Below are 27675 nucleotides of genomic sequence, written 5' to 3' on the forward strand. Positions count from 1 at the left end.
TCCCATTGGATGTTAACAACAAACAGTATTTTAGAGAAGCAGAGATCAATCAGATTAGACCACCATGAAAAAGCTACAACAGAGAGCATTTTGGCTAGATATGACTAGCAATCTGGAATTATAATTCAACTGCCACTAGCACATCTCCTAGTTTGTGGGGTCTGCACAGAGATCAAGATATAAACAAATAAATTATGTTGGAGACTCTGCCTTTAAAACAGAGCTTTTACCTTTTATTCCAATATTGGGTTTTGAGAACTTCCTAGGAGTAACATATGGTGTCCACAGATGAAATCAAATTCAGTTTAAGAAAGACTCTTTGTTTTATTAGGTATGTGTCAGGTGAGTATTATGACAATCTCAATTAATTAAAAGCTGTGTTTATTTCATAGTTGCTTGCTAAACCAGAAATTACATCAGTGTTTAGTCCCTTCCACTCTTGACAGGCAGTTTTATGATGAAGGAGAAACTTCCGTAATTGTCAGTAGTAAGAAGGGAAGGTAGTATGTGGGTTTTAATTACTGGAGAGTGACTGTGGATAAAGATGGTAGCCATAGTTGATTACACTGAATTGATTTGCTCTTACAATCTTAAAGCGTAGTGAATTTAAGATAAAGAATTGAAGAGTCCCTTTGAATGAAAAGTCATATCGGCTTAGACTGGAAAGGTCCACAGTAGAAACATAAAAAGAGGTAAAATTAGTCTTTAGAGATTTTGTATTAAGCAAAAAGAAACAGAAAAAATATTATTATCAACAGTATTTGTATTAGTAATCAATTCCTTTGGGAATAGGAATAGGAATAGCTGGAATAGTAAGTAAACAGAGGAAACAATAGTGAAATTGCAGCATCCTTACTTGCCAGTCAATTAAGAAGAAGTAGTACATGAAAAAACTAGAAGATGAAAACTTCCTAAATGAAAATGTGTATGATAATACTGTACTTGGCTTGTACAGTAACCACAATTTGGGAAGAAACTGATTGAATATGGATGGATATGGTATTTGGACAAGATCACCACATTTTTGTTATGTCTGCAATTCACAAAATGTAAGATACATATAATGTGTGTGGGATGTGATACAAACTTTTGAACATTTGTTCCTGGGTCTGTTAGCTGTTTGTGTATTATTACATAACCAGTGACCCACACGTGTGGCATGCAAAGTATTTTATTATTTAGTATACTAATTCTAAAGTGCTATCAAAAGTAAGAACTTTTATAGAAAATACTTGTATGTTAGATAGGAGAGAGAAATTACAAATATAATATACCAGTAATAACTCATCAAAACTTAAGCTTAGTTCATCCCGTCATCTATTATATGGGTATTTTGTTACTCAACACAGAGAAGGGCAAGCAATCTTCTTCCCTTATGTATAGCCCCTGATAATACTCTTTTTTTTCTACAGTAGTAATGTTATGATACACTGTGTGGGAATAGTGATACAGCACATCAGAGGGAGCACATGTTTATCTCATCCCCAATGCCTGGATGTATTCCTTTTTCTGGAAAATTTTCATAGAATATGAAGATTGATCCCTTTGTACACAGAAGTTTTCCCAAGCAAATTCTCTGTTCCTAATTCTCTACTTCTGCTGCCACAGCTTTAACATGCTGACAAACCCTGGACCTTATGCTATGCTAACTTCTCCACTTTCTCTAAGTCTCTGTTTGAATCTTCATTTTGTACAGAAGAGATCTGTACAAAACTTTGTGTCTTCAGACCAAGAGCCTATGCCTACCATTTATTTTATATAAACACCACAATTATCACAGATCTCATTTCAGCTTTTATTTGGATATTTTTAAGTTAAGTTGTTCAAGTCCATTTTCCATCAATACAGACACTAAAAATTGAGATCAACATTTAAGGCAATATTAGCATCCCTGCCAAGCTCAATAGGCAAACCTTATTTATCATCTAAGCACCACAGCATCCAAGAATTGTAACAGGTCCCCTACCTCCATCACACATTCCCCTTCCATTTTAACTCTGCTATCCCACACTACACTCAGTAATTCAATTTAGATGCACATTCTCAAGTAAGACCTTGTCATTTTTTATTTCTTAGGAACTAGATAATTTTTGCATAAGGTGATATAAATGAGTGAGATATGTTGCAGGGTGAAAGTATGCAGTTGATTTATGTTGCAATACCATATAGGATTTTTTTAAAAAACAATATATAATGATTCGATGACTTAGTATGAACATTATATGTATTTACCCTTTTAGTAAATGCTATACATTGAGACTTGTTAGAATGATAATTTTGCTTTAAATTCTGATTTCTTTAGTCTTTAGTGTTACTGTTGACAACTGTTTGAGTTAAGGATACTCAAGTGCAACTTTTATGTAAGAATATTTACAAGTATATAGAAGACTACATAGTTTTTAATACACCCAGTATTCTTAATACAGAGTAAATAAGGATTTGTCTTGCACCCATGGAAATATTTCAACATGTGGGTCTTGCTTTTTTTTTTCTTTTACAGTAAGAGGAAAGGTTTTACTTTTCCTTAAGAAGTGTATTTATTACAAGATGGTTAAGCATACATATATCACATAACATAAAAGCGTTAAAATTAACTAGTTACAAAATAAGCAGTGGTTTGTATATTTTCATATAACCTAAGAACAGGATCAGTATTTTACAAAGTACATATAAAAGTACTTCATATACACAGAAAAATACAAATGTGCAAACACCATTGTCACAGGTGGAAACTTGTCAATTGAAAATGCTAGAAAAAAATCCTTCATCTTTTTGTTCTGAAATTGCAAATGCATTAAAAACAGCTGCATTTCCTATTGTGTGTGGTGAGAAATTTATGTTCCTTTCTGACAAAATACATTAGTTATAAAAATCCACAAACAATTCAATAACTGAAAAAATCTTACAAGTATAGTCAGTTTGGTTAGGCTGGCATTAAATTACAAGCAGAATGTCTGGAAAAATGAGAAAATAGTGGATCATATATACAAACTTTTTGTAATATTAGTGTGCTTTCAACATATTAACATTTCAAAATAAAAATAATGGCTTAATTACCTACATATTCTAGTTAATGTCGTCAGTATTTGTAGGCTGTAAAATTTCTACTGATTTGGGACAATTAAAAGTGTTTCACCAGGATTTTAAGCTGAACAAACACAATTTTATCAAATGTAAAAATCTATAAACAGTCTTCCAATTCATGTGCAAAAAATGTTTAAAAAGTATCAAATCACAACACATCAAACCCGATTATGTACATATTTAATATCTGTAAATGTTGTTAACTAGCTAGTATTGTTCTGCTAAAACTAGCTTACCTCTGTCCTGCAAAATGTCTACATTTTAAAGATTTCAGTGCAAGTGCTTGCTTCATTTTTTAGTGCATTATCATGTTTGTTATTTTTTATTTTACAGTGAGCAGAACAGCATATAAATTAACATACATAACTCACACATATGAGATTTTTTTTTCTACTGAATTCCTAGTTTGTTGGTTTCCATTTCTCCTGGATAATGTCGGCCAGTTTTCCTTCATTTATCCCATTGTAATTGCAAACAGAATCTAAAATAAAAGTGTTATGATCTTCAGATAATCCTTAGAATTTGAAATTCCATAACAATATTGTAGAAGCACTCAAAAGACTACAAGATTAGAGAATGACCTGCACACTGAGAAGACAGATGAAATTCTGGTATTGGTTAATTTCACTTTTTGGTCTTTAAAAATATCAACTGTCTATAAACATTGGCAACCCAATATACATGTCACTGGACTCACAAGCTTCATTTATTATTATTTATTTTAGGAATTGTAGACATGTTCCCTCTTATTAGTGACTAGCTTGGAAATAAGAACAGTCTGTTTAAAAATACAAATAAAGTGAAAATTCACTTCCTGTTGGAGGGAAAAATTCTACAATTTCCTTTGGATAGGTTTCCTAATAGAATACCTCTGAAATGAGAAAACCAGGATTAGATGATAGTGCAAATACAGCTCACTTTTATAGCTAGGAATTGTACTGAAGAAAGTGGAAATTCAGGATAAATGGATTATTATTTTTCAAAGTCCTCCTTGCAGAAAAAAAATAGCAGTTACAGTGGCTATAATTATTAAACAGAAAAGGAACTTAAGCATATTACAAACTTTTATGTTTGAAATATAAGGAAGGCTGGTTGTCTGTCAGTAACATTTCAGAACTTATCTTCTTACAGAAAGAGGTGCTTAAAATGTGTCTTGATTATGGAACATTTTTCCTTTCTAAGCATCTGAAATGCAACTCTGGATCCTATCTATCCATTGTTGAGCACTTTGTGCATCTTGGGCACAAAAATTATATACACGTTTGTTTGTCTTCAACTGCAAAGGAAAAATAAGACAAGTCAACATACAAAACAGAAAAAGAAACTTGCAAACTTTTAACTGTAATACTCAATGTACTAATTTGGGGCTGAATTTAACTTTGTTTTTAACTTCTGCTGCTGAGAGTGAGGGCCTGAGATGCTAGTTCTGTAAAATCTTTTTGTCTTGAGTTGGCATGACAGCTCCTTCCTAGTTCGCACCTTCCAGCAGGAATTAAAGTAGTAGGTTAAACACACCAAGAAAAGAAAGTTTTCAATAAAGATCAAGTAAAGACTAGATACACTTACATCAAAAAATGCTTTTTCACTTGCATGTTTTGGGGCTCCAATTGTTGGAGAAGCAGGAATCACAGTTTCTACTTCTGCAAGGTCTATGTGTCCTTTACAGCTTGTATCCTCACCAGAATCATAGTATCGCAGCTAGACCACAAGAGGAAAAAAAAAATATCCAAATGTGCTATTTAGATGGACTTTTCACTTCTTCTTCTCTTTTCCAGGATATAACCTGGGGGCATGGAGGGCTAAGGGTGGGAGGCACAAATATTATTAGGACCTGAGGACATCAGAGACACCTAAGACACAACTGACAGAAACCATAGGTTTGGTATATACAAAATGGTGGGACTGGTGATAGCCCTCAACTGGTCAGTGCTCTATTTGACATCTCTGGCTAATGGCAGTCTCCACCATCTGCTCTTATGGAGACAGGGAGTTGGAGGAGGAGTATTTTGTCACCAGAGTTTCAGAGCAGAGAAACTTTATATTCTCATGCATTGCTTCTGGGCAGAGGATGGGAGAAGAATGAAAGCAGAACCTGATCTTTAGGGTTCAGCATTCCTTATCATTTTTTCTAACAGAAACCACCTCTTCACTGTTCACTACATTGAAACTAACACAGAAGCTTTACTTCACCAAGGAGTTAAAAGAACACTTATTCTCTACATTTCAAGAATTTAAAATCATTAGCAAAAATTTGAGTATAATTTTAGGTAATTATAAACTACATAGAAAACTCACATTTTTCTATACTGCACTTAGAGGTTGAATGAAGTTTGCTTTTTTTTTTGTTGTTGTTTGCAAAGGTACTTTGATATGAATGTTGAACACTCTGTAAGCTGAGTTTCAATATGCAAACAAGTTCCAGAAGAGAAAATCTAATACTTGCTTTAAAAAAAAAAAAAATTAAATCCCATAAACCAATGCAAAATAGTAAAGCAAACCTTGATAGCAAAGGTTAAACAACAGTATTCCAACTAAGATTGTCCTGTGTTACTCTGATATCTATGATACTCAGGAGGATATCTGGTTATACAAAAAATGTAAAGGCAGTTTTTTCTTCAGCAAAATTAACTTTTTGTCCTGTATATCAGGAAGAATAATTATAATCAGCACATTTGGTGGTATTTTACCACACTAGTCCTGAAATCTTCAATTAGTATTTTAAAACATAACTGTCTTTATTTATATTACATATTTTTAACGTGTATTGATTACAATAAGTTAATATTTTTCATCAAAAGCATACATGAATCTCAGAGGTTACAACACACACTGTGTGGAATATTCGGCTCAATGAAGATTACTGTCTGATGACCCAATGTTATTTAAAGTACATGAGACCACAAATTTCCACTGCAGAATTTCGGAATACATTATACATTGGGTAAAATGTTTAGACCAACAGATCTCTGGTTTTAGTGCTCCTTGCTGTACAATGATTTGTCACAATATTTATGAATAATTTTGCTACTAAATTTATGTCATTATGACTAGTCTAAAAGAGTCCTATATACAGTACCCAAAATTGCTGTTCAACCAGGAACTTGACATTTCAAGACTTCTAGAAATACAGATTTGAGATGAAATTTTAACTCATTTAAAGTAATTTACAAAACTCAAACTCATCTGTGATCCTGTTCTCCATATTTGAAAAGACTTTAATACAGAGAGATTCCAAGTCAGCTTTCTCAAATACAGGTTACAGAAAAACACTAAAAAGTCAAGTGAGGTAAATGGATTTTTCTGCTGAAGCAATTCAGGTTGTGATTTTCCAGAGTATATAATGCTCTTTCATTTGCAAAGAAAAATGCTTGTGGCAAAGTGCCTGAGGAACAAAGAGACTTTAAAATACACACTGAATACAGAGGAACTACTACAGTTTCAATATGAATGTCTGAATTAAAGTGCTATCAGTTTCCATATTAACTCTCAATATCCCAATTGCACTCTAGGAAATACCTTCTAAGTTTTTAACTCTCTAGTTCAGAAGGAGTTTTTAGTTGGAAACGAAAGAGGTCATATTAAAGGGCAACTTAATTGCTTAATGACATGGTAGAGTTAGCAGTGCTTTAGAAAATTGCTTGTATTGCTTGCATACCACAATGTCCAGAAAATGTCCTTAGGCACTACCTGTTGTGTTGTTGTGTTTTTTTTTTTTTTTTTTTTACCCTGAGGTATGAAGCAGGAAAAAAGATATTTGGGTCCAAAAACAATGCAGGACTTCCAGTCCAAAAGTCTTTTATAATTATATGCTAAACAGATACCACTGTTTTAAAGAAAACCAAAATACTAAAAAAATCTATCAATTCAGAATGCTGTATCAGTGACAAAATATACAAGATACACACAGATACCTGGTCTATAATTATGTAACACGCACATTGCATCTGAAAATAATTATTATTAGTATTATTTGTAAAATCAATCTATACAAGCCCAGTAAATGGAAAAGCAGCAAACTAGTAATTAAAAAAATCCACTATCGGAAAAGGTTTTACCTGGTGCTTTGTCACATCCAGCACAAACCAGCGAGGTTTCCAACCTTTTAGTAAAGCTCCTCTTTTGTATAGCGTACCTTCAAAAGACCTGACAGGTACAGAAAATACAAATGGCACATAATATGAATAATGGTGATATGTAAAAGCCCCCGAAAGACTACATACATATTCAGATACTTCTTTTACTGGAATAAACCAAATTGGTTTTAAATCGATAGTTTAGTTATTGGTAACTGTGATACACTGATAAACACTGTTTCAGTACTTTGGACGCATTAAATGTGCAGCTACAATTTCCTTGTGCATATAAAGGGGAAGACTGAAAAATACTGCTGGGAGATAGAGGTCCACCCATCAAGACAACTAAATGTCATCAAAATGACAAAGAAGGAATAAAGTAGTCACAAAGCATTCTGTGCATATGAAAATTTCAGGTTTTTTTTTTTTTCCTATGGCAGAGACTTTTACCAATCTAATACAAGGTTCATAAATACTCTGTGATTATTCAGTTTACCTGTTTTCATCATTCTTTGATGTGAAATGATTGTATAGCGTAGTTGTTCTTCTGTCTACTCCATTAGAGGGAGAGATGCTTGCACTCTGTTCTTCACCCAGCCCACTGTCAGGTATTTCCAACAAAGATCTCTTTTGATAGGGATGTAGATTAGCTGACATCATTCCTGAGGAGTCAGAAGGATGCCTCTGGAGCTAAACCAGATGAAAATAAAAGAAAAAAGATAATGCAATGTGTCTTGCATTGTGAGATTGTCTCAACATTATACTGATAATACGTGGTACAACATGTAAGTTGTGAATTATTATGAGGCCAAAAAAAAAATCTTCATAATACAAGTCTGTGCTTCCTCAGAAACAAAGTCAGAGGGATGGCAATTCAATGCATTTCTTAAGAAGAAGGGTTCACATAGAATCATAGAATCATAGAATGGTTAGGGTTGGAAGAGACCTTCAAAGGTCATCTAGTCCAACCCCCCTGCAAGGAGCAGGGACATCCCCGACTAGATCAGGTAAATCACACATGGTGTGTGAAATTACTATTTCAGAAAAGCCTTGTATATTCCAGTGACATAATCTTGAACAACATTACGCTTGCTTTCTCAGAAGCATCTAGAACTAGTCAGACATACAATAAATTTCCCTGATTTCACAGAGAAGGAAGGGAGGGAAGAAAAAAGAGTGCAGTTTCAAAGAGCTACTTTATAGATTCAAATAATTTCACTGGAATCTCAATAATCTGGAATAAGAGAGATCCTGAATTTGGTCTCAATCTAAATGACAGCATCCTAGAGATACAGTTCTTTGGAGTTGACTCTTGGCTACTGCATTATCTGAGAATCCTTAAATAACAGCTAGGACAGGAGACTGATATCAGGTATATTTACACTTGCGTTTTCTTTTCTGCTTCAAAATCAATAAAAAATCCTCTGCTTTGCTAGGATAAAACTTTTTTCATCTTGAATTCGTCTAGGGTGTAAAGTTAACTTGAATGACTGACAGACATAAACCGCGTTGCTTTCCTGAGAGCAAAGGGCAAATAAAAAAAATAGTGCTGCAGACTAACCATTGCATGGATACTGCAAATGTGAACAAGCACATGAAGCTGAAGAGTTAGGATACAGTTCTGAGCTGGTAACTCACTGTACCAAGTTTATAGGGAAAGCTCACAAAAAGCAGTATCTAACATTCTTCCTAGTGCATGTAGATAGCAAAGAGACAGTCTTTGACTTAGAAAATATCTATATTGTCACTTATCCTTTTTACCACAATCAAGAATTGGAAACACAAGCATGAACGCTTCCTACCTTTACTGGAATCTACAATTCCAAAATTCCATTTAGACATGGAAATATCTTTACTCATCTCTGAAACTCTGTGATGTCCTGTTGGCTGCTTTCCGGAACTGAGGATTTTTGTACCTCAAATATAATAAATATCTTATGTATTTAAAATAAAATATTTTAAATAGATAAAATAATATATTTGTGTTTTAGTAAAATGCTCATGCTCATTGTCTATATGTCTTAAACTACTCTGGATACATGCAGAAATACAGAGCCAGTATAATGGGTTAGAATAACATGTTCATTTTTTCAAAAGCAGTATTTTACTCCAAGACAGACAGTGATTTTGTCAGTGCCCCAGGTAGCCTGTATAGCAGGAATGGAATTATTCTATTGGATGAGCACCTTTACTACTTACATTGTCTTGTCTGGTGTCATCCTTTAGATTCATTTTGGCCCTTTCCCACAAAAGCTGCCACCTTTCTGGGCTCTGATTTAATTTACTTTCCAATCTTTCGATTTCCTGAAACAAATAACAAGATTTTTCACAAAGATAAACATTTCTAACTGATCACTTCCTGACAATCATTTTTATACAACCATTTTCTAGTCAATATTTTTACAAAGGGAACTTTCAGGCCATTTTGCCCAGTAAGGTACAAAAACCTCTGTCAAACCAGCTATAAACTGAAATCAACCAGATTCAGGAGTCGAAGGCAACCAAGTACTGCATCAGTCACATCGTTCTTGCATGTCACAGGTTGGAGGAGCCATTATGTTTCAATTCTTTGCCAGTTCTCCTGGACACACAAAATTCAACACCAATTGCCGTAATAGATGGCAACATAACAACGATAAGGATACGCTATATTTTATAAAAAATATTTACAAAGAACAAATTCTGTGCTGTGACACCAACATTGTACATTGCCAATATTAACATTTATTCTGGTTTATAAAATGTGATACAAAGCTGTAACAAAAGAAGGAAATGAAACAGAAAGATTTATTCAATTTGGATATCAAACTGTAACAACATGTTCTTGTTGTGTAACTTGAGACTATGACCTATGTTGATAACCTCCAGTTAGTGTTATTTCCTGTTAATAAGACAGTGCATGCAAAGTTAAATAAAAAGAGGCAATTTTATTAGTTTATGTTTACTTGTGAACACTCATCAATACATTTGTCATTGCTTTGATATGTGGTCCATATTCCTTGCCATGCTTCCTTTCTAGATTTTTACTTTCAACAATTATATTTTAATGAAGATTTGATTCTTAATGAAATAAAATTAAAAACTCAATTTTGCAAAATGAAGAATTGAGGATGGAACAAAAAATTGCCATAAGACAGAGAATTCCCATGCTATATAAAAGCCAAGACAATTGTTTTCAAAGTACAGACAGTAAGTGTCTGGCTTTATTAACTTCTACTATACCACATGATTAAAGTAGATTTCACAATGTTCTCCAACTGCTATTTGTCTTCTAGAATGAGAATTTCTTCAGGAAACTGCTATTGATTGAAAGACTTACAGAAAATGACTGTATTTTTAAGGTAAGAAAACATTTTGACCAGGAAATTAACTCCCGAACTAAATTTTGAACTCTGAAGTGAAAATAAAAAAGTCAGTATTTGATAGTGTAACAGGAACAAAGTATCTCTACAAACTCTTCCTTGCTGAAGGTAGATTAGAAAATTCAAAAGTAAAACTAAATATAAGAAATCTATCTTAACAGCAAAAATTAAACCAGAAGTTTTAAATACTGAAGATAGTTGAAAGCCATATATACATTAAATATTATGGGACTCTCTTCCTGACAAGAAATAAAACCAGAATAGTTTTGTTTGGAGTACCTTCAGAGGTAGATACAAAAAAAAAGGAATGGTGAACATAAGCCAGACTAAAAACTTCTCTAGGTTACTTGTTCATCTTTCAAAGTGCTGAGTGTAAAACACTTCCTGATGGGCTATGTATGACTGAATCAATTTACAAGAGAGTTTTTATGTAAAAGACTTTCCAAATTGCTGCATAAGGATACAAGCTCTTTAATGCTAAAAGTTAGTCAGGTTTGAATGTGATCATTCTCTTTCTGCCCTAGTCTTAACTTCTGCATATGAGTCTTTCTCTGTAGAATCTGGAAGTAACTGAAACTTGTTACTTAGTAACAGTGTCACATTCCTTCTTTTTTGTCTCCACTATGAGTAGTGCTTCCAGAACCTAAAATTAAAAACTTTCAGCAATGTCCTATACATAACTTGGAAAGTTGGGAATAAATTCTTCTTTTATAAACCCCATGTAAAAAACTTACATGGCAATAAATCACTAAGATTTACTCTTGCCTCTTTGGTTTTAAATGTTACTGAAAACAGCAAGATTTTTTTCGTTCCACATGTGGAAGGGACTATGAATAGCTACATTTTCTTGAAAGAAAAATTCTTTAAATTTGTCTTTCTGATTAATTTCCTGTTGCCTAGACTTATGGGAGCAGAAGTCAACACATATAAAAAGTTATAACAAATACGGCTATCCATTTCCTGAAATTAGTTATTACAAGCAATTAGCACTACTGTGTCTTTCAAAAGATGTATGTGCTAAGTAATCTGCTTTGTAATGTTTGAATGATACAGACAGGAGGTAACTCTGTAGACACTCCAGAACTATGGGGACTGATCACCTCCTTTGTATCCACAATGTGTTGCGCACACGCAAAACAATCAGGACAAAGTTTTGGAAGTCCTTCCTTGTCAGTACTTGCTCTTCAACTTCTGGGCTAGAAGCCTTCTGAGATTTTGACTACAAATAGAAAGATGCTGAATGTGTATCCAGTGATCAAATTGCTGCCTCTGTCAAGTGTTCAGACTTGTCTGTGCAACAAGTTGTACATGATTAAGTTGTTCAATATTTGGAATAAATTTTTTGGTTCAGGGTCCACTTTGACAGATCTTTCTAGCACATAATTGAAAGTTATAAACCAGCTCACTATCAGAAGTGCTATTTTTATTGTTTTGCTGACTATTCATTGACCTCATTATATAGCTTTAGTTCTTTACAACATTTATTTACAGCAGAGTTAATTTGAGTTACTGGCATCCTGAAATGGCACCTTTGACTTTCCCAACATCTCTTTAAGCAATCATCATCTAATGTTAAGTGATGTAATTCCTATTTGTAAGAAAAGGACATGTAGGTTCATCTCTTACAACTCTAAAAAGTCCCGGAATATAAGTCGCTCCCAATGAATTATGGGAACTGAACACCTTTTTAGGAATGTTAGCAAATTAGTGGGAAACAGTGGAGGTGTGTCTGCCCTCAAGGATTTGACTTGCATTTTTGACAAAATATAGGTAGATTACTACCTCTAGTACAACCAGAAACCTGACGTATCACAAAATGTTTGAGGTTGAAAGTGACCTCTGCAGGTCATCTGGCCCAACTCTCCTGCTCAGGCAGGGCTGCCTAAAGTCACTTGCCCAGGACTATGTCAGATGGCTTCTGAGTATCTCCAAGGATGGAGACTCCACAACCTCTCTGGGCAACCTGTGCCAGTGCTCTGTCACCCTCACAGTGAAAAGTGTTTCATGACGTTCAGAGGGAACATCCTGTGTTTCAGTTTGTGCCCATTGCCTCTGGTCCCATCACTGGGCACCACTGAAAAGAGTTTGGCTCTGTCTTCTTTACACCTTTTCTTCAGGTATCTGTATACCTCAATAAGATTCCCCCTTGAGCCTTCTCTTCTGCATGCTGAACAGTCCCAGCCCTCTCAGCTTTTCCTCATATGAGAGATGCTCCAGTCCCTTAATCATCTTCATGGCCATTTGCTGGACTCTCTCCAGTAGCTGCATCTCTCTGGTAGTGAGAAGCCCAGAACTAGGCACAGTACTCCAGGTTTGGCCTTAGCAGGGCTGAATAGAAGGAAAGGATCACCTCCCTCAACGTGCAGGCAACACTCCTAATCCAGCCCAGGATATCACTAGCTGTCATTGCTGTAAGGGCACATTGTTGGCTCATAGTCAGTTTGCTGTTCCCCAGGACCCCGGGGCCCTTTTGGCAGAACTGTTTTCCAGCTAGGTGCCCTTAGCGTACATCGGTGCATGGTGTTGTTCCTTCCCAGGTGCAGGACTTTGCAGTTCCCTTTGTGGAATGTCACTCAGATAAGTTAGCTCATTTATAATGTATCATAACATATTCATGTCAAGGGATCATTTAAAGAGCTAGTCTTTATGGAAAACATTTAACTCCGAACTTTAGCCTGTACTGAAGACATGGCTGTGCTACACTGTGGTATTATCTTATTAAATTTTACAAGCAAGGAAAGCAAGTGCTTACAAAAAACAAAAGCAGCAGGAACCTCAAAGTTCCTGTCAAATGAGTTGGTTTTGAGTTTTGTGGATAAATCTATCTTTATAAAATGGAGAAATTATTTTAAAACTATTTGCAACTCATCTCTGAAAGAGAAAAAAAGAGGCATAAATTTGCTGTTTCACAATTACCTTTCATTTGCTTTAAAAAATGGATGGTTAGCTACTCTTACTATCAGTACCTTGTTTCTGATTTCTGTTACACAGAAAGGCCATCAGAAATGGTCTCAAAGGGAAGCACCTCTGTTTGGATCTGCTTTTGAACATTTATGTCTCCAAAGTACACTTTTGAGAATTTAAGATTTGAACAACCTATCTCATATTTGTTGGCTGACTAATGTGGTACAAGTGAATTGAGAAGCTTTATACAGAAATCTGTATTTCAAAATTTATCATCTGCAATCTTTAAAAGGCTTCATTTAGGACCAAATGCAGTGCAGATTGGTTAACTTCCTACAACACATAAACATAAGGATTTATGGAAACCATAGAGGTTTTAACCACACATCTGGTTAGAGGCAGATTGTTATGTACCCAGAACACATTAGAACATTCCAGTAGCTAAAGCGGGAGGGAGGGAATTTTGACAAGGGCATGTAGTGACAGGACAATAGGTAATGGTTTTAAACTGGAAGAGGGTAGGTCTAGACTAGACATAATGAAGACATTCTTTACTGTGAGGGTGGTGAGGCACTGGAACAGCTTGCCCAGAGAAGCTGTGGATGCCCCCTCCCTGGAAGTGTTCAAGACTAGGCTGGATGGGGCTCTGAGCTAGTGGTCTAGTGGAAGGTGTCTCTGCCCAGGGCAGGGGAGTTGGAACTAGATGATCTTTAAGGTCCTTTCCAACCCAAATCATTCTATGTTTTACTGCTAAAAAATTACACCTTTTGCTCTTAGTAGAAGAGCACCACATTTTACCAAGGAAAATTCTGAATTAAGACACTCCGTAACTTCTGTTTCAGCTTTATACCCTGTTGAGCACTATCTAGTTTTCAATTAAAAAATATCTTTAAACAAACAAGTTTGGGTTTATCATAAACTAAGGGAGAATCAATCTTCCCTCATAATTTACCATTGCTAAATATGGTCTCAGTTAAAACTTTTTTTTTGGAAACCAACACATTCTCAATGGATTTATGATTAAAGAGATGTTTTTATCCTATTTAGGCAATAGGCCTAAATTAACAACTTATTTTAAAAGAAAATTCACTTTGCTTTTCAAACTTAAAGGAATATTTTTGTAACCTTTATAAAACCTCTTTGAAGTTTTTCAAATATTACTTTTCATTGCTATCTTTTATTACTATAATCTAATTCACAAATAACATTTAAACTCTAGAAAACCTGACCCATATATCTTGGAATATAAGATGGCTAATTTCCTTGTTATATGGCAGTTTCTCACAGTTGTGGATATGGATAGCATGGCATCTACCCCAGGAAGAAATGCAGAAGAACATTGTTGCTATACTCCTGATGTACTTCGGGCCTCTACTTACCTGATATGAAAGCTCTCTGTTTTTTTGCTAAAGAATCCCTGATATGACCCCTACTGAGAGACTGTTCTTTCTTTGCATTTGTGAAATTATAAGCTCTGAGAAGTTCTGGCTATCTTATTTTGAGTCAAGGGGAGTTTTACAAGAGATTATTTCATTAATTCTTTTTAATTGGGCATTGTTCCTGTATTTGATCAATTATTATTGGATGGAATGGACCAAAAGAAATTTGAGGAATGTGCCAGAATAAAGCTCTAGCAAAAGCAAGCCTATCCTCAAGGACTCAAATCTATTCAAAAGCTTCCTGCCTTAAGATTTTGCTAAAAATCATCTTTGATTCAGGAGAGTTCTGGGACCCACAGCATATCCCAGTTTTCCAAGCATTGCAATACTAGGCTCCATAATCCCCATTTTAATATAAGGTAAAGTCTGCAAATAGTTTTCAAAATAAAAAAACTGTACATACTGATGTGTATCTGAATATGCATGTGGCTTGAAACAACAGCTCCAGGAAGTGAAGAATGCCCTTGTAATTTTCTTGTACTATCAATTAAGATGATAATCTAAATATTGGTACTGTTAATTAATGATAATCAACAAAAAACATTTAAGAAAATACAGATGTTAAGTTATTCTAAATAACTACAATTATCATGATAATGGGATCCTTTTTCATCTTCTAATAAAGAAAGGACAAAACCTAAGCAGCCTACATGAACCCAAACAAGAAATAGCCAAAATCAAGCATCTATTTTAAGTACTATAATATTCTGAAGAATCTAAATTTATCAGTTTGGTCCTAGTAAACATGAATAAACTAAGAGCAATCATGGAAAGTTTTTCTTTGAGAAATTTGGGGCCAAGATGTTCAGTTTATGTTTGAGTACCTGCCTCTCACTTGTTAAAATCAACAAGTGTCAGATTCTGTTTTCTTATCTGTCTGGAAATCTGGGTCTTTGTCATTTTACTGCACAACCAAAATGAGCAGAAAGAGGACAAGAAAGCTAGATTCAACATTTGCCCAAATTAAAATAACAGTCCTTGTATTTTTTATAAAAAGCAACCTAAAAATGTATTATGCTACCTACCTTATTTTTTAAAAAAGATAGTGAAAAAATGAATCCATGACTGACTTTCTCATAGTTACTAACTAATATTAAAGTGTACTCCCAGAAAAGTGTCCATTCAGAACAACATAAGCTTTGCAGGGAGTCTGATTGATTCTCAGACCAACCATCACTTCTCAAGATCAACTAGTCAGTTTTACTAAATACCTGCTTTGACATCTATCATGATCCTTTTAATAACAGTGTATCTACAAGGTAATAACTTAAAGAAAAAAACATAATATGAATTCAATGAATGTAAGAGAACTTACTATTCTGTGTAACACGTGTACTCACAATTAAAAGGCTGCTGATGGCATCAGGTTGTATTTTTTTAACATCATCGTAACATGGCCATACTATTTTCCTCTTAGTCTGAGAGAGTGAACCATTCGTTTGGTCAGTTTCCTCTGAAACACTGCATTTTGCAGTTACCATGGTCCAGTCATAGGAAGGTCCTGTAGCCAAAATCTCTTCTACATAATAATCCCACTTTTTGAGGCTGGACATATTTACATTTGGTTTCAGTGCCTATTTGAAAGAAAGTTTTATTATAATGACAGAAAGGAAGTCTTTGAGTTTCAGACTTACAATATAATACAACATGTGTATTTTCTAGATTATTCTAAATTGAACAGTGTATTGCACTGAGTGAGTAGTGCTACATTTTTATAATTTCCACAGCAAGATCTTGCCTCAGTCAGATCCAAACTTAAAACTAATACTAGCTTTGGGAATATACCACTCATTTTTATCCTTCTACTAAACCAGGTGCCTACCAAGAGTTCTAATTCAGCATGTGCAGCTGGTACTCTCACAGTCTTTGTGTCTCCTGTTAAAGATACAAATGGCAGTCGATAGCAATCACTCTTCAAATTTTCTCAGCAGAAAATCAAAGATTCTTTACCACTGGAGACGATTCTTTACCACTGGAGACAGGCTGTGTAACGTAGGTGGACATGCCACTTGAAAAAAACAGAGTAATACAAAGTAGGCAGCCAGAGACTGTACATCTTTAAGAACATTTTAAAACAGATAATTTTGTATTATTTTTTTTCTTTTTAAAAATAAGGTAAGACTGTCAGTTTGCATGCTTCTTGATGGGAATTACTGCCTCAAGTGAATGGACATTTTTAAAGTCTGAAGAGTGATGCTTAGTCATAATGTCATAATTAGTCATAATTCTGCTATTATGACTAATTCTGCTACCACGACACCATTTCATATGAGGAATAATAGTTTATTCTAAATAAGAGAAAGCATACACTCAAAATATTGAAAGCTACTCCCAACTGCTTACTAATCAGGCTACTGCTTACAGCAAAATGGATAGAACATACATTGAATAAGCAGCCCATCAAGCTCCAAATTAATTACAGTGATGGTTCTACAGAGAAAATAAATGTTTCTCTAAAACAAAGATAGCTGAAGCACTTTCTATCCACTGAATGTCACCCTTTTGTTTTCTCCCTCCTCCCTCTTGCAGCATCACTTCATTAGGCAAGTATAAGTGTGTGTGCCTGTGGTGCCTGTGTGTGGGCTGAAGGGGGCTGCATTGTTGCTGCAACAGTAATCTGATGCAGTCTCAAAATACCTTAAAGGAAACAATCTTTTTCTTTTTCTTTTTTTTTTTTTTTAAATGAGGTCAGTTGATATAGCAGATTTGAGTGCAGGGTGCTATGCATGCTAAGATACAATATGGTGAAAGAACTTGAGGAAAAAGGAAAACTAAGAAACACCAACAAAAATATCAGTGATGCCATGGCCTCCGAAGCAGAGGAGACTGTCCCATCATTATGTTTTCTGGTGACCAGCAGTGGACAGACATGCAAACAAATGATTTATCAGGGTGAATCACACTGCCAAAGCAAGAGAGAGTAGCATAGGAATGAACATCTGTGGGGCAGTGGATGGCAGGAACATCTTAAAACAGCTTTGTCTCCAGAACAACAGTCAGAACAGCACCCTTTTCCTGCAGTTCCTGAGGTATCTTGACTGCTTCTTCCCCGGCTACTGCAGAATTCTATAATGGTGAGTGTACTGTGAATTTTATATAATTACTCAAGACACAGTCCAATCTAGTGGACATACGTTATCATATGAGACAATGATATACATAATGTGATTACAATCAGATAGTTATGAAATATATGGCTTTATGACTCTAAATTCATTTCCCCACAACCGTGGTTTGCAGTATGTAATGTGGTTTGCATAATCTGCAAACTGTAGTTTGCACAATCGGTGCAAACTTTTAGATAATTTTTATAATCACTCATATAATTCAATGAAATCAAACAAGGATTTTCATTTACCTCAGCGGGATGCATAAATACATGTTCCAGGATTTGGCCCTCTAAGTGACATTTCCATAACCAAGACAACTGAGAATATAAGCCTGTGAGACACTGCTCCAATCAATCAAGGAGGGTCAATTTTTTTTGGCTAAATGCTTAACTTAGTTAGGAACAATTAAGATATTAAAATGTACTCAAAGCACCACTCAGAATAACAAACCACCTGGTGGTTTTTTTTTTTTAATCATACCTCTACTTCAGCAGGGGCATAGAGGTAATTGAAGAAAATAGGGCTCCTTTTGTGCATCTTTTCAATACATTCCCAAATACAAATTCCTTTTTTAGCCTGTTTATCTCCTTTATCTTCAAACAATGTCCCTAGGGAAAATAATAGCAGCAAAAAGATAGCTTTATGATTATACATATCAAATCTAAAGCATAGCTAAAAGGAATTTCAGACTAAATGTACAGTAAAATCTACTATCCAATGCTATTGCAACAAGAGATTGTATTTGATGAAACAACTGCTCTGCTTTGCAACTGCAACTCTGCCACAAATTGGGAGAATATAAATTTTGTATGAAAAAATATTTAGCAACATTATATTTATAAACCTATTCTGAAATTTACTGAAATACTTGAATGCATTTATGAATGTCCCTTTATGCCTGCAGCTATGCTGACTCAGCAGACCACCAAGCCCTACTAACTGATTCTACCCACCACTACTCAAGGTACCCTTCCAATCTGTTAGACCAGCTGCACCTGAAATCACTTGCTAACTCATTTCCAGGAAACTAGCATAAATAAGTTAGGCATAGATTTGTGCTATCTGAAGTTACTTTGGAAGGACATATAGTTTATTCAAAGACTACTGTAAACAGGATTTTATATTGCATTAAATGGCATTTGAAAGCAACAACCCTAAACAAGAAAACACCACCAAATTATAGATTCATGTGACAATCCAGGTTGGAAGTTACCACAGGAGATCATTGATTCCAACTCCTTGCTTTTGTTCAAATGAAGGTAAATAATGAAATTAACTTTTTTTTTTGTTGAAATAAAATGGTTGCTCAAGATTCATCTGTTCCACAGCTACTACAGTTTTTAAGATAAGCATTACAATTGACCATATGCCACGAGAAACACCCCACAAAGCAGTGAAATTCAAAGCACTTAAGTGTTTTGCTTAGTGAACAAGTTCCAAGAGCAGCCTCAGCTGTGGTTGTTAAGTCTTACTGAGCACACTCTGAGGGTGGATAAGGCTCTGGAACCAGTAAGGCTGCACACAATAGATGGAGTAAAAAGGAAATATAAAAGACGAGAAACACTGAAGAGAATGCAAGAGAAGAAAAAGAAGTGAGAAATAATAAATGGAAAGGCTTTCCTTTCCTGAAGCATCATGCACTCCCTGAAGGATTCCCAAGGACTTTGTTTCTGTTAAAATAAGGTATTTAGTAGGGTAAACTGAACCATGTGGATAAATTGCTAAAAGGTCCTGAGGTATGGCACTAATTTCTTCCATTTTATCTTAATCTCATCAGTGGCATGACTCAGGAATCATTCATTTAGGAAATTCAACATGTTCTTCACCTCTATTTTGCTTTATATTCCTGAAATGGAATTCATGACATCATCATAATGCAATTACTGGACCATCTTGAACTAGGTAAATTTTTGTAGACCAATTATTGACAAGAAAAATACTGACAACTACAAAACCAATATACAATAAACAAACATCACACATACCATGTTCTAGTCTTTCGTAGTCTGAGTCCAGAAGAAATGTTTTGAATCGATTTGATATGTGATGAAAAGCCAGAAACTTCAGATAATATTGATTAAACTCAAACTCTGCTGGGTATTGGTTATGAATCTAAAAATAAATAAAATTTAAAAAAGAAGGGAAAAAGAGGATATTGAGGTGTAAAACAAATAGATATGTAATAAATAATAATATGAAATATTATTATACAATTCCCCTGTGAATGCTGAAAACAAATACATCCATAGACACACAAATCCTTATACATTTTGTCTAAAAATAATTTAAAGCTAATAAAATTAATGTATGATTCATGCTGCAAAAATGTGTTAGAGCAGATAGGGTGTACTGTATAATAAGCAGTATTATACTCTGTACAAAAACCCAAGATTCCTCAAAGTAATCAATCTACATAAATCTTTTATGATAACTCATGAGACAGCATGTAACTTCATAGGCAAAGATGCTACTCCTGGATGTAACTGGAGTAATTGGAAGCTTTTGCAGCAGACCTCTTGCTATTACTAAGAAGCCAACGTAGCAGACATGTACAGAGGTAATGATGCAAATTATAATGAAACAGAAAATTTCTGAAGTACTTGCTAGTCTACACATATTTCTTCCTTTTCAAAATATGCACCAAAATACTACAGTATGAAAAAAAAACCAAACCATACCGAGGAGGTGTCTTGCCCTTATTCTTTTAAACAGTTAAAACAATGTAACATCTTAAATGGTTATCCTCAGTTAGACTTGGGATCTATCCAATTCATTGAATGTCTCCAACATGAGCCAGGAGCAGATATTTAAGAAAACAATACAAGATTATCAGATTACAGCTACGTGGGATAGTTGGCTCTTCACAATTGCTTCCTCTTGAACATTATCAAAAAGAGCCTGGTGTAAGATTTTAAGCATGAACTTTGACATTCATGGTAAATGTTCATTACTGATGATATTTATACTTGATATCCACATAAAATTCAAGATTCTAAAGTTAATCATGATGAGATACTGCTCACTGAAATCTCATGTGTTAATTTTAAGTTTAAAATTTACTCTTCAAATAAGTTTATGAATTGTGATCTTTATTTTCCGAATTAAGCATGTTAATTAACTGAAAATTACAAGTTACAATGGAAAAAAGTACAGTTTGCAACCAAAAAAAAATTGCTGATTGAATTTCACATTTGAAATATGTCCCACTGTGCTTTGTCTAGCTTCACATCAAACTTGTAAAATACCTTTAGTTCTGCAATCTTTCCATGTCTTTTGCATTCTCACTACTCTAATTTTCCCATTCCATCTTTTCTTTCTCATCTCTATTTATCAGTTGCTCAAGAGAGAAATGGATTTTTTTTTTTTAGTACTTATGGAAACTAGTATTAGAGTACTTGAAGCTCCTCGATGTTTAGATTTTCACATATGCCACTTGAAAAAAAAAACAACCCGAACAGCTATATAAAGAAAACAAATATGAATTTAGCAAGGAAAGGTTATCTACCAAATATACCACAGTGACAGGAAAATCCCTTGAAAGGACCTATAAATACATAGGCAGCATTTCAGTCAGAGAATTTGTTGTTATCTCAATATTTGCTTGTGGCTAGGCATTTAAAATGTTAAGATACCTTAAGATATCTCAGTTCAATATAGCCACACTTACTTTATCCTCACTTCTGCTCTGACACAAATGACTATGTTCTTGCACTGCTTTGTAAAACAGTGAATAGTTTTGTAAAATAGAGAAAGCTAAGCAAAATTTTTCTATAATAAATTCAAGAGTTCAACTTCATGGCCAAAGTAACTTTTTAGTTATCCTTATAAAAAATAAAATATATTAGATTAAAATATAATCAGAGTACACTAATTCTGTTCAAAAATGACATAATGCAGTTTTGAGCTGAAATCCAAAAAGGTCTGCATATGTGTGTGCATTTAGACACATATACACATACATACAAGTAGTTTAGTACACATTTTCCACCTTGTGTTAGATAAAGTTTTCTTTAATATAATGTAAGAGTGAAAGGCTACATTCTGCTACTGGACATGCCTTATACAGAGTCCTAATTTCTACTTATGGTCCAATCATTTTAATACATTTGAAGAGTTACAAGAATAAGCTGGTACTCAAATCCTGTCATGGATCTAGGTATTGTGAGTGATTAGATTTCTGAGATTTCAGGAACTACAAGTAACTAGAAGTTATAATAACATAACTTTTTAAGTGAAAACAACTATAATATAAAAAAATTCTTTTTTTAATTGAAAACAACTATAATCTAAACCATTTGTTTGATAAAGGAGAATATTGCAGTTATTATTATTGTCTGTGTTTTAATGACTGTGGCTGATTTCAGCACACTTGGAAATGGGAATGATGCCACACAGCTAGGTGAAGTGACTACTGTTATTGATGATTTGTTTAGCTGATTTGTTTTTGGGGGAAAAAGGTCCTGATAAAATACAGCTCCAACATCAGAGATGATAAACTGGAAATTTAACATGGAATAAAATAATTTTATTAATTTAAGCAATTAAAAATAAACATTAAAGAGTTTTTTATTACTGTAGGTGATGTAACCACTTAGATTGAGGTTACATATAACTGCTTTTTCTCTGGTAACTCTTTGGTGCTGTTTCAGTTAATTCATTGATTTTAAGGGATATACTCAAAATTTACAGGTAAATTAGAATCAATGTTTTATACTTTACAATTTCAACACATACCACCTTATCTTAGAAAGAGATAAGTCTATAGGGACAAGGTATCTTTGAAAATTGCAACTGCATGATCTTTTAAAATGCTTAATCTCCATAATATATAAACATTTAAAACTTGTTATTTCTAGTATTATGATTAGAGAAACTCGGTATTTTAGAATTCTTTTTCAAATCACCATCTTCCCAATTAACTTAAATATTTCCTAAATGTATTTAATAATCTTATATTTCTATAAGCCTTCCTTAGATTTCTAGTACCTTTTGGTTTTGTCGTCTCATTATGTATCAGTATTTACTTAGTCTACATAAGAACTACAGTACTGCAAAATGTCCTTTAATAGTAATCACTAAGAGGCTACTCCTGCAAACACTGTAATAACTGAATACATCTACCATGTGAGTAGCACACTCACATCCTCTTACATAGGATGCTGTAAAAGAGCTTGTTATTGAGCTTAAAAGAACTCAGTTCTAGTAAGTCATTCAATTTTAACTGTGTTTAATAAATGACCAAATAGATACAGAAGAAAAACAAGAAAAACTTCCTGCAATGGTGTGACTTTCATAAACTCAGTCTTCTTAGAAGCAGAAAGAGTATCTGCCAGATGCTGCTCTTGTAAAAGAATTATTTTGCATTAATAATTCAGCTGACACCTGCAGCTCTTGGCATAAACAATGACTTTTTACATGATGATGCAGTTCTAATTTAGGAATCACTGCTCCATTTGTTTTCTCTGTATCTTTATTTTAACCCATGACATTTAATGCACATACTGGCTCTATGGCGACTTTCTTACTGCACCTATTATGTTGAGACTATTATGGTTGAAAATATTTTGAAAGGATCAAATATTTCTTTCCAGTGAATGGGCAATTTTTTTTTTTTAATGATCACACTATATTACACTTTAGGGTCAAGTTGCAGTCTAATTGGATTCTGTAATTGTTTAACAAGTTGCACAGAAACAATGAAACTTAACAGAAATGTTCAAGTACAAATGTTAAGTAAATAGTGAATTCCTATGAAACTTCAACCATTAATTTGAGTTCAAAAGTTATTTCCACACTGTTAGAATTTGGTAAGTCAATACTCATGAGTTAGAAGACTAATCTTCATAAGTCTGTTTCTAGAAAACTTACTCAGAGTTGCATTTGAAATAGGATTGTAATTCATTTACCTTATAGATTTTTTCTAATAACAGACGAATCTGTATTATCTATATTACACTGATTATGCAGTAAAGCTGTGTTCCCATGTTCTTTCTTGGATGAAGATAACACTGGATGCAAATATTATAACCCCTAGACAGCCTTATCTTTCCTTAAGAGAAGCTACTTCAGATTGACCTGCTGAGCTGCTTCTAAATCCACACCAATCAAAATAAGATAGTCTTTTCTACCAAATGTTTTACTACCATTTTGATTGGAAAAGGCAGGCAGTTTCACATGAAACCCTTAGCTAACAGACTGGAAGGGTGGTATCTTTACCAGAGGAAAAATGATGAATGCAGGCTCCACATGGCCTGCAGGAGGTAATCCTTCTGCTCATATAGCTGCAGCCAGGGTATGTGTACACAGCTTAAAACCAAAAACATAGATTTTTCTGTAAAATGTATCTGTTAATAACTTGTATACTTTATATTGCCTCTTAAAGACAGAGTTAGAAACCTTTTGACATGCATAAAAGCTGCTATCTGACATGAATTACAAAGGCAAAGTTCTTCTATTTCTTTGACATGTTCACACATATAGTAGCAGTATTGAGCCAAATTGCAGCTTGAGGCAAAATGATACCTTACAGTTGTTAATAGCAGGGATTTATCCCACATTACATTTCATCCTCACTTTTAAAGCCAGTATTATTATAATCCATTATTCCATGTTCTTAGAACTGTAGACTGTGCAGATATGTGTTAAACATAACTTAAAGAAAAATAAGGAATTTTGCCATGAAGAAAACACGGTACATTCTATTTTATGATAATAAAACCGAATCCTTGAATTTAATTTTTTTATCTTTGTTCTGGATAACCCCTTTGTTTCCAAAGTCTGTGTGATCTCTGAATTAGAGAAAAAAATACTGTACAGGCATGTGTGGATAATTTCCTTGCTTTTCTTTATGCCAGCTTTCTAAGATTTATTACAGTAAACCTGGAGCAAAGCATTTCCAGGATCAGAAACAGGATGTAGGCTATGTCTACATTAGCAAGTAATTCAGAGCAAAAGGAGTAGACAAACAGACTGAAGCAGCTGGTGTTGAGGTCCCTGCGGCTATACCACACATTTATTGCTTTATTTTGGACTAGATTTAGTCTAATTGAGTAGATTACTCCATTGTACATTGATGACCCCTATGGTTTTAATCATTGGTTCAGATCCTTTTAAGAGCTGGTAAGCATTTAGAACACACCTGAAGCAGACCGTTTGGGTTAAATTCTTCCAAGAAAAATCTAGTACATAGGCACCAAAACAGCATCAACATATGGTAAGGAGAGATGCTGGAGGGATAAACTTCAAAATTACACTACTGCTTGAAAATGAATGTAAGTTTATTCCATTCTACTAATAGACAGTGTTATCCAGTCAGCTCATTAAGGCTTGGAGAAGACATCTGACAGCAGAGAGAATACAGCACTAGATGAATGATTTACACACAGAACTGAACGAACTACCAAGAAGATGGGTTTCAGTATTGGAGGACATGGCTGTTCTGTCCTGTTGCAGCCATTTCAACCAAGGACTTGGATTTGGTTTTTTCTGCTTCAGAAAAGGAGGTATTACCTTAAGCTATTGTAAGACATAGTTAGTGTGACAACTGGGCAGTTTAACTTGTTTGAATGAAAAATGTAGTACTGATTCTCTTTAGAGAAATCTCCCTATTTCAAATAAAAATTAACCTGAGGGCCACAGCCATTAGGAAACTGATGAAACAGGAAATGTGGCAAATACTTCTAAGGTTTTCTAATGGAAGATGCTGTAGGAATCAAACCAAATTCCAAGTATATGATTTATTAACTTGCAAGACAGCAATAATGATGGCTGATGGTGTTTAATGTTGGCATAAAAATTTTTCTTTTCTTTAACATGTTCTACTGTAAGTCTTTACTCATCTTCTTATAAGCTTATTCATTATCAGTCTCCCATAGATACCTAAAGATTGTTTTTCATTACTTTAGCAAGTTATTTAATCTGTGGACTTTGCTTCAGGTAGCATAGTAAGTCTACTTGCTGACTTTTCTTTCAGGGTCCACTTCATGCAAATATTCACTATGAATGTCTGTTCCCAGTAAGAAAGCTGGTGCTTTAACAGTCACCTTCTGGGAGAGACAATAATCCATGAATTTTAATACCAGTTAATAATGTCCAGGAGTCTTTTGAGCTTTTTCAGTGAGAAAAATGAGAGAACTGGGAAAAGAAAGACATATGTACAAGGGGAACTATGCAAGCTCCTACCTTGTGTTTGCATACACAGAGGCTCTGCAAAGTCTGAAGGACAGACTTTAGAATTAACTTGAAATGAGGGTAATATTCTTAACGTAACTTCTTCCTACACCACGTGACTGTTGATCATCACCTTTTGAATATGCAGTATAAACAAAAATAAGAACATTTGGTTTATAGCTTCTTGTTTCCAGAACTGATGGAGTACAAAGGTCACCATCAAGAATTAAAAACTGACTAGTCACTGTACTAAAAATCAGTCAATTTATTCTTCTGAATAAAGGTACTCCAGACTGCCAAAAGCCAGTTTTAACCTTAAAAACCTTCTATTTGAAATCTATACATAAACAACCTCAAAAGATCTGTGATGCCAACCATCCCCGGCAGTCTGTTTTGTGTGGATGGGTCAGTCGCCTGTGGCAACCATTCCAGCTCTTCTTGAGGTGAAATCCATTCACTTTAATAAAACCTAGAGAAGGAGATTACTCGTCTTCTCTCAAATTATTATCTATGACATCTGAAATAGTAGCATCTATGCACTTATTTATGAATACTTCTTGTAAACAAAAATCAGATAGAGACTGACTTACCTGATGCACACAGTCTAAGAACTGTAAGAAAACAGGAGCAAATCCACTACCCTGACAATTCAGAGTCAGATTACTACGTTGACTGAATTTATGACCAAAAGAGAGCCATTCTTTTTCCACTAGCATTCGGAAGCCTTCAAGTGTCCTATAGAAGGGATCACTGAGTAACTGCACCAGAGATACTACCTAGATCACAAGACAGGATATACTGTGTTAAGAATGGCAGAAGGCAGGAGAACACTTTAGTCAATGAATATAAATATTCCATAATCTGCTTCTAGTTCAAGGAAACAAAAGTCTTCATATAAAATCAATTACAAGTATTTTACCACCTACATTATGTATTTTTACAAAACAAACCAAATAGTATCTCACATGAAAAAGTTTCAAATTTTGACTGTATGATATCTGTAAAACTAAAACCTAAGCAACTATGGACTTTGGAAGTCATTATAATGCTTACCACATTTAAATTACATCTGAAGTAAAACCACTTTTATTAATAAAGTAAGGATAATAAACATTTATAAAATAGTATCAGCTACCTCAGGAAAGAAAGTGTTAAAGAATTGGTCCTGAGGGTAACTTCAGAGTTTCTGCAGTGTTGCCATGCTATGGTGCTCACCAGCCAACTTCAGCTTGTTTTCACAGACAGCATTTCAGGAGACTTTAAAATGCAGCACAGACTTCTTTCACTTCCAGCTATTTATGTCCCCTTCTCTGTTCTTCATTTTTTGACAATGATTCAAATAATTATGTTAGCATTCTTTCATGAGTTTGTTTACCTGGTATCAGGATGCTGGCTGCACATTAAGTTTTTATTTACTAGAATTATTGCAGCTACATGGACACAATGCACCCATTAAATGAGGCAGCGGGTCTTAATTCACCTAATTTATAGTTTATTTCACAAAGTTATCTGTTCTGGTGATCTGCCCTTGCAG

The 27675-nt window shown here is 34.4% G+C and overlaps 1 protein-coding gene across 13 annotated transcripts in view; it reads right to left on the reverse strand.

Moving 5' to 3' along the window:
• Window positions 1-1781: 1781 nt before the first annotated feature.
• SBF2 (SET binding factor 2) overlaps window positions 1782-27675 on the reverse strand; it is a 297451-nt gene continuing 271557 nt past the window's right edge. For 12 of the 13 annotated variants that reach the window (XM_086750152.1, XM_086750151.1, XM_086750159.1 and 9 more), the window contains 9 exons: window positions 26732-26917; window positions 19958-20084; window positions 18453-18580; window positions 16203-16436; window positions 9357-9461; window positions 7654-7847; window positions 7140-7227; window positions 4651-4782; window positions 1782-4360 (listed from right to left, as the gene is read on the reverse strand). In XM_086750152.1, coding sequence (XP_086606278.1) covers window positions 4262-4360; window positions 4651-4782; window positions 7140-7227; window positions 7654-7847; window positions 9357-9461; window positions 16203-16436; window positions 18453-18580; window positions 19958-20084; window positions 26732-26917 — 1293 coding nt within the window. In that variant the 3' untranslated portion in view covers window positions 1782-4261. The remainder of the gene's footprint in view (window positions 4361-4650; window positions 4783-7139; window positions 7228-7653; window positions 7848-9356; window positions 9462-16202; window positions 16437-18452; window positions 18581-19957; window positions 20085-26731; window positions 26918-27675) is intronic. The other variant, XM_086750162.1, reaches the window with a different exon arrangement.

This window comes from Chlamydotis macqueenii, chromosome 5, assembly GCF_036417535.1.
Source record: "Chlamydotis macqueenii isolate bChlMac1 chromosome 5, bChlMac1.mat, whole genome shotgun sequence".
Classification (NCBI taxonomy): Eukaryota; Metazoa; Chordata; class Aves; order Otidiformes; family Otididae; genus Chlamydotis; species Chlamydotis macqueenii.